The sequence below is a fragment of the Ananas comosus genome, linkage group 6 (assembly GCF_001540865.1).
Source record: "Ananas comosus cultivar F153 linkage group 6, ASM154086v1, whole genome shotgun sequence".
Lineage (NCBI taxonomy): Eukaryota > Viridiplantae > Streptophyta > Magnoliopsida > Poales > Bromeliaceae > Ananas > Ananas comosus.
Window position 1 is genome coordinate 6,998,950 of NC_033626.1, and position 8,350 is coordinate 7,007,299.

The 8,350-nt window shown below is 35.4% G+C and overlaps 1 protein-coding gene across 3 annotated transcripts; it reads right to left on the minus strand.

Annotated features, from left to right (window-relative positions):
• On the minus strand, positions 309 to 7,997 carry LOC109711637 (ethylene-responsive transcription factor 1-like). Of its 3 annotated transcripts, none has more exons than XM_020234780.1 (4): positions 7,983 to 7,997; positions 3,872 to 4,234; positions 1,225 to 2,062; positions 309 to 724 (listed from the first exon to the last, which is right to left on the minus strand). In XM_020234780.1, the coding sequence occupies exons 2-3, from the start codon at positions 4,158 to 4,160 to the stop codon at positions 1,245 to 1,247; spliced, it is 1,107 nt and encodes a 368-aa protein (XP_020090369.1). In that variant the 5' UTR covers positions 4,161 to 4,234; positions 7,983 to 7,997; the 3' UTR covers positions 309 to 724; positions 1,225 to 1,244. The 3 variants fall into 3 exon arrangements, with proteins under 3 accessions (XP_020090369.1, XP_020090368.1, XP_020090370.1); XM_020234779.1 differs by lacking the exon at positions 7,983 to 7,997 and adding an exon at positions 4,265 to 4,306; XM_020234781.1 differs by lacking the exons at positions 309 to 724; positions 7,983 to 7,997 and adding an exon at positions 4,265 to 4,308 and having other exon boundaries at positions 1,224 to 2,062.

The following is an 8,350-nucleotide window of genomic DNA, read 5'->3' on the forward strand; positions in this document are numbered from 1 at the left end:
AGATGTATCATTTCATATATAATATTTTTTTATTATGAACTAGTAATTCTAACATGAACCTAACAAAAATCTCATGTAAGGTTCCTTGCAAAATCCACTGAATGATCATAATGTATTCATGATAAGCAGAAATGTAATCTCCATATCACCCCCCTCACGAGTAGAAATTTTTAGCCCCCACTCTCAAATCATTCATATATATATATATATATATATATATATATGCACCACAAGCATTATTATAAATTATAAATCACTAAAGAGTAGCTTTACTACCCAGGTTTCCTCAGTAATAAATTGTAGTTTCATTGATCCAGAACAATCATAATCTGCTTCTATTTTTCAAGTAAATCATTCCAGAGTGCTCACTTACATTCTAGGATTTTAGCTTTCTCATAAGATCCAGTACATTGAAGACTCATACTAAAGTCGGTGGAGTATCAAGAAAATAGAACAGCATAAAGAGTGTTCATAAACGTCTTGCAAAGTAACAATCAAACACATACAACAACACCAGCAGCAGTTCATCATCAGTTTCAGATAAACTTCACCGCAACGCCAACAAAAGCAAGTCCACAATCCAAGCAGATATATTTCACAAGCAAGATGAAATAAACTAGACAACAAAGTACCTAAAGATATTAATAGATAGCCTAAGAGTTCCATTTGATTCACAATCAAAGTCGCATCTCCTTTATCTTGCACCATCACTAGTAGTTTATTCCTGAAACATTAAAAAAGAGAAAGTGAGAAACAAAACAACTTTTCAAGAAGAGAAAGAAACAGCAGAAGTGGAAGAAAGGCTGAATGCCCTCGAAATCATCATGATTTGCGCATCGCACCCCTGGAAACTGAAAAAGTATATTCGATCCTAACAATGTTTACAGCGTCGCACTAATGACCGATCCCCCTCCCATCAGATTTTCAGTATAAAGACAGTTTAAAAAAAAAAAAATGTTGAAATATGATGTCAAAGTCCAATACCCATTATAATACACATTTTAATATAAGCTAAGGCATTTTTCTATATTTTGTAACAGTGTATAAACCGTAAAATCTGACTGAACGGTGGATTGAGGGATTGTTATATGTTATTACTTTTTCAGGATGGTAAAGTATGTATCAAGAATTTTCTTTGCTTTCGACTCGGGCTCTGCATTTGAGCAGAAGAAAAAAAGAGTGATTTAAAAAACAAAATCGAACATAAACACGCAGAGGACTTACGGTTATTATATATTACGATTTTAATAAACACTGCCGGCCATGGGCATGTCGTCGAAGCTCCAAAGGCCCACACTGCTCACCATATCCTGAGTGACGTCGCTGTTCAAAAGGCTCTCGATCGACACATCCGACCCGCCCTCGAGATACGGCTCCTGCAGGAACTTCACGTAGGATTCGAAATCTGAAAACTCTTCTGACTGGTCTTCGACAGCTACAGTTTTCTCCTCCACAGGATTACTCTTCATCTTTTTCGCCGGATTCTCATCTTCAACGAAAACAGATTCATCAACTTCATTGATGGTGGGAACAGTCGGCACAAGACCCGAAGTGATTTCCGGAGTCTTAACATCGTTCTCCCAATTGAAATCCGAGCACCCAAAAGAGTTGCTTCCCTGATCAGATTGGAAGTTCATCTTCTTAATGGGCTCTTCCTCTTCAACGAAGTCCAAAGCCGAGAAGAAGTCCTCTCCGTTATCAAGATAATTAAATGGCTGACCAAAGTTGAGCTTTTCCTGTGGCGGGCTTACTTTGGGAGCTTTTGCAGAAGCAGGTTTCGGGAGGCGCTTCTGAGAACTTGGGGGCGCCTCGTCAGGGAAGTTCACCTTGGCTTTCTTGCCGCGGATCCTGCGGGCTTCCGCATCGTAGGCCCGCGCCGCTTCTTCGGCAGTGTTGAAAGTCCCAAGCCAAACGCGGACGCCCTTGCGGGGATCTCTGATTTCAGCCGCCCATTTGCCCCAGGGGCGCTGACGGATCCCGCGATATTGGTTCTTCCTCTTCCTTTTAGTAGAGCGGGCAGCCGGGCCATCATACTCGACCGGCTTCAGAGTAGTAAATCCATCTGCAGTCAAAAGAGGGCGCATTCTGTGTTAATTAATGCAAATATTAAAATTAAAATAAGTATCAGGTCTGAATGATATTCTGGAATAGAATACGCAAAATTCTCTCCAGCAAAATAAGATCCCACGGAGTGAAAAATTAGTGCAAAAGACCAAATCATGAAGCTTGAGAGAGAGCGCGCGAGCAAATGGAAAAGAGGCTATCTCATCAGTTGGAATACAAACTCGCAAAACCAGGGGGAAGTCCTCTTAGATCTGCTCGGCAGAAGAACCTAGTCGAAGGGAAGGTAGTACTTCGAGGATTCATAAAAGTTGAGTGGAGCAAATTCTTAAAGAAGAAAAAGATGAATCGTTACGCCAAAGAGCCAACAACGTCGTCTCGAGAATATTGCGCATGTCAACTGTGCTGCACTAATGAGGTTTCCTAAATACTAGCACATATAGTTTGATCAAAAAATAGGGAACCAAAAGAGTAAACTTTGATGAGCTTCGAAAGGCGATCCGCTTTCTACACTTGACAAGAACATAAATTGCGAATTGCGAAGTAGTTCCAAGAATCAACTCTATTACATTTTAGAATCACTGAGCAAGATATAGGTGGGCTTTATAGGTTGTACAGCAAATTGTAATCCAAATTTCAACAAAAGGTTATATTTTCAAGAAAATTACAAGGTTTCTGCTATTACCAAACAATATATCACAGCACCTAGCATTCTAGGAAAGAATCATAAGCATCTAAGCTATAAGATGAAACCAGAACCCATAATCATCACAAACATCAGTCTACTTAAAAGTAATAACCAAACATGAGAATGATATGGCAACAAAAAGTAAAGGAAGTGAATGAATTTTGCAAAAAAAAAACAAAAAAGCAATGCTAATTTTCATCTGTGGATTGAGGAAGAGATGTGGGGTTGCATCTGAAAAAGAAACATCCTTTAACTGAGATCCCAGCTGTGTAAACAACTGATCACTAAATTCAACAAGTAATACCCCCAAATAAACAAAAGATGTACTCAAAACAACAAGACTAAGTCCTAGAAAGAACTAATTTGGGGAGTTTAAGTAGAAAGTTCTTCAATTTCCACTTCTTTACCCGAGAGAAAGAAAGGGAAGGAGAAAACAAAAAATAGAACCCCCAATAAACAAATAAACCATGGCTAAGCTCCTTAAAAATCCAATCTTTAATCTCCTCGTTTTAGCTGAAGCCTCCTTTGTTGTTTTCTTTTTTTTTTTTGTTAAAAAAAAAAAAAAAAAAGAAGTAATCCTAAACTTCGTCTAAATCGTAATCATCATTTCAGTTTTCAAATCAATGAAATTTGCGGCTGGCTTGAACAATAATTCTATTGCAATTCACCAACAACAAATAGCTAGCTTCCATTTCCGACAATTTAATTGACTAGTCGTCATTCATCAAGAAAATTAACAAATCAGCTCGTTATCTTATTCACAGCATAAACCATGCATGCGTCAGTCATCATGCTAGCAAATTGGCAAAAATTTGGGCTACATATATAATAGTGAATTATAATAATATAGGATCATTAATTAATTATTCGATCGTGTGAGCTTGGGAAACAGGTACTTGTTGCTTCTTTTTTTTTTTTTTCGAAAATAGTTATTGTATACTTCCTTAAAATAGAAAAATTTTAAAGTTTACTTTTGTTGTGATATTATTGATTAGGCGTGAGATCAAATCTTCGATCAACAGGAATATTCGAACTTCACACGTACGTAGTTAATAAAGAGAGANAAAAAAAAAAAAAAGGTGAGAACCAGTAAAGATCCCATTTCTAAACACATGGGGGTACCTTCGAAAAAGGGGCCGTGGGATTCAAACGCGAAGGGCTTCACATCAGCGAGCTCGGGGACATCAACATCGTCCACATCCGACTCCCCGGACTCGTCCCGGAACTGGCGGAAGTCGGCCTCGAAGTCGTCCTCGGCGCCGAATTCTCCCTCCGCCGCCGCGTAGGGGTTCGCCGGCAAATTCTTCTTCTTCCTCCTCCCCCCCTTCGACTCCGGCCACCGGTGCTCGCCGGCGAGCCGCCGCGACCGTGCCGTGGGGATGAAACCGGAGATGATCGCTCCGCCACACATCGCAGCGCCGCCCTTCTACTGCTTCCTTCCCACAAGGGCAATTGCTTTTGCTTTTGATCGAATGAGAGAGAGAGGGAACGGTAAAAGTGAAATACGCGAGAGAGAGAGAGAGAGAGAGAGAGAGAGAATGGTAGAAGCCAAAGGCTTCCGATGAAAGAGAGAAGAAGCGAGTGCGAGAGATGGTATCAGGGTTTTATAATCGGGCAAAAATGTCTAGAAACTCCCTGTACTTTCCACACGTTGCCATTCATACTCCTCTAGCGTCTAAGGAAGTTTTTTACAAAATAATCCTCTAAAATTTTATAACTTACAATATAATCCTATCAAATTTATATTTAGCAAACTAACCCTCGAAACGCGGTCCGCATTCTGAAAGACGTTGAGGTTGTTAGGATTGTATATCGATTATTAGATTTTTTTTTTTATTATTAAGATTGTATGGATAATTATTACGATTTTTAAGTCGTTAAGGTTATATGTGATGTTTGATTATTAGGATTATATGGATAGATTATTATGAATTTTTTATATTGTTAGTATTATATGAATAGATTATTAGAATTTTCATGTTGTTAATATTATATGTAATTTATTAAAATATTTATATGGTTGTTAGGATTACATATGAAATATAAAAAGAAACAGTATATAATTTAAAAATGGTGAATAATTCATCGCTTTGTGAGAAATTAGGAAGGCGATGAATAATTCACCATTCACCATTCACCGTCTTTAAGAGAAAATTCCAACCTGTCTACTACATAGCAAAAGGAGAGTTAGTTTTCTAAATATAATTTTGACATAATTATTTTGAAAATATCAAAATTTTAGAGAGTTATTTTGTAAAAAGTTCCATCTTTAGAGGTTTTTTTTTATATTTAGCCCTTCAAAAAAAATTTCTCATATAACCCTATAAAATTTATACCTATAAAATTGGTCCTATTCTCGCTACGCAAATGCCGTGGAAAGCTCCACGTCGGTATGACCAGCATAGATTAAGTTCACCATATCCTTTTATATATATTACTTAAAAGAACACGATGAACCAACTTTTTTAGATTTTAAATAATATATCAAAAAGATATGGTGAATTATTTATCGTACTCAAATACAGTAAATAATTTATTGTATTTAATTTAACTCTTAGCCACACTCACGTAGCGCTCGTGTGGCGGGAATAGGAACCAATCTTACAAATATAAATTTTATAAAATTACTTTTGAAAAATATTTAGGGACAAAATGCCAAAAAAAAAAAAAAGCCCTGTGTGTGGTTTATGGATAGATGCTAATGGGTACAGACACCTAAAAAAAAATTATTTGCACCCGAATCCATATCGGATTACCAACCCCAACGGGGTGGGCTAATTTGATGCTAAAAGGATATCACTTCGGATACGGGTATAAAAAAATTAAAATCACATGAATTTAAATTCGAGTATGAATTTTATCTGTATCCAATTCAAATCCAAACCCGAATTGATTTATAGATCTTAAAACTGTATGCATTGAAATATAATAAAAATAAATATTTATTTCGGGTTCGGAATTTTCTGGTCGGATTTCGAATTTTTGGTCGAATTCGATTTTGGATATGAATCGTCAAAATTCTTCTGCGTAGGGTTTGGCTTTCGGATTTCGGATTTGGGTTCTTGAAAACCCGCTCCGAAACCGGTCCGGTGACATCCATAATTTGGTTACGTATAATTACTTCTGTATAGCAGTTTTAACTATATGCACGACCAATTTTACATTCTATTCTACATTTTCTAAGTAGGAATTTAATTTCTTCTTGTTGGATTGGATGACCTTTTTTATAACACAAACAACCCTGGTCGGAATTTAATAATTTTAAATTAAATTTGATGAGAATTTTAGTTTCTACTAGTTGTACCGACTTAAATTAATTATAACATCGGTGTGCCCTACGTAATTGAGAATTAAAAGGAAAAAATAATCAATATTGAAATAATTTTTAATTTTTTTTCCGAACAACAAAATAGAATAGAATCTAATTAGTCTCCAATTTAATCTAAACTAAAATATTTATTTTCAAAATAAATTTTCATATCTTTTTTTTTTTTTTTTTTCTGAACGCAATGCATCGTATTCGAACCGGAGTTTATCTAACCACTTTCACGTGGCCCTAATAATAGGAAGGATCCCTCAAAATGTGCTCTAACTTTAATTAGAGAGGCCCGTGAACTTCATTTATGGACACGTCTCTATTGTGATTTAGTTTCATTTAATTACTTTAATTAAATTCAAAGTTTTATGAAATTAATTAATAATTCTGTTCAATTTTACAATTTTCATTCCGATTAAGTAGAATGAGTGTCAATTTCATTTAAACTACTGATACATAAATGATAAAATTATTAGTTTTAATAAAACTTTAACTTAAATCAAAATAATAAAAAATTTAAGGGGTTATCTAAAATGCAGATATCCATTTCCAAGAAAAAATTTAAAGGTGCTGTTTGATTCTTCGAAGGAGTGCGGATAAATATTTTTCAAAAAAAATTATATATATTTTTTTTTCAGTTTTCAGACCGTTTGGTTTCAAAAAAATAAAAACTAGCACTTCTTAATAACAGCATTTCAAATTTATGAAAAAATTGGTAGTTCTGTTTTTTTGAATTTTTTACTCAAAAAACAAAAGTACTAGTTTTGTAAAAATTTGAACTTTCAAAAAAAGCTAGAAACAAAACAGATGAAAAACTGAAGAAAAAAAAAAATGCCATAGAAAACTATTTTCTTGAAAAAAAGAAATTCACATTGCTTGGAGAAAGCAAACAGCCTCTTTGTCGTGGCTTTCACCCGAGTAAGATTAGATGGTATAAATTTTATGTTGTTTTTGTGACATTCCGTGGCTTGACAATAATTTTATATCAGAAAGCTACGGCAAAATGTAGGAATATATAAGTTTGAATAGATAGAGGTCATATCGGATAGTTTTTTTTTTTTTTTTGAGATATAGGTGGCACGTTACCCGCTTCGTTTATTTCATTTAGAAATAAACTTAGCTAGAAATGTGAATCAACTAGGATTCAAACTTGGGTCTCGGGTACCAACTACCAAGTCCTTTGTCACTTGCTCTAGAGACAGTCGGTGTCATATCGGATAGTTATAACTAGATATAGAGGTATAAAAGTTTGAATAAGCTAAATACATAACATTTTGGGCTAGTGGATTGGGCTATTACTGTCTCTTGAATCTACAGAAAATATCGGGTAGCTGCAATTGAGCATGAGCTATAGTTAGATGTACTCAGTGTAAATAAGCCTAAAGAGGTTAAACGCAATAACTGGACTATAGCCAATTCTTGCTAGTGAAAGTGTGAGAGTTCAAACGTACATGCTACACTATGAATTTAATAGGAGCCATCTTTTGAACCTGTAAGAGCCACCTAGGCTCCTATATAATCTCACATCGCCTTGACATTCCAAGTCTTGAAAATAGTTCCACCTCATGTAACTATAGTTAGGTGTGGAGGGTATATAAGTCTGAATATATAGGTTAAACACAATAATTGAATTACAGCATTTTGGACTAGTGGATTGAACCCAACAAATTATTAGGTCTAGAATATCCAGCTAATCGAGCGCAGACTCAACGATAGGTAGCCACAAGGAAAGCAGATTTTGACAGTTTTGGCCTATGAAAAAATTTTCAAATTCTACAAACAAAGATGCTTCCAAAAGTATAGTATTTTTTTTTTATTTCAAAATAACTTATAAATTGAGGAGATTTATTTATGCACGGTTTGCCCACATTTTTTATACTTTTGTATTAATGGAGAGAGAGAGAGAGAGAGAGAGAGAGAGAGAGAGAGAGAGAGAGAGAATGGGTACAGGGGAGCTGTATTTTGATCTGTGACTATTTGGCAATCTACACGCGCGCACGAGAAATTACACCAAAAAAGTTGCAATAAATGGGCGGAATTTATGAATTAATTGTACAGGTGAAGTGAATAGAGTATGTGAAAATACACATCTATATAAATTGTCGTGGTCAAAGATCCCAAAAGAGTACAAGAAGTGGTTGGTGTATAATAATGTATTACACATATCACAAGAGATGTTGGAACGTACATGCACTTGTATACAGTGGAAGAGTGAGTACAACATATAGAAGAATACAACAATGCCCTTCACATTACTGTACCATTACTCTCTTGATCTCATGTTG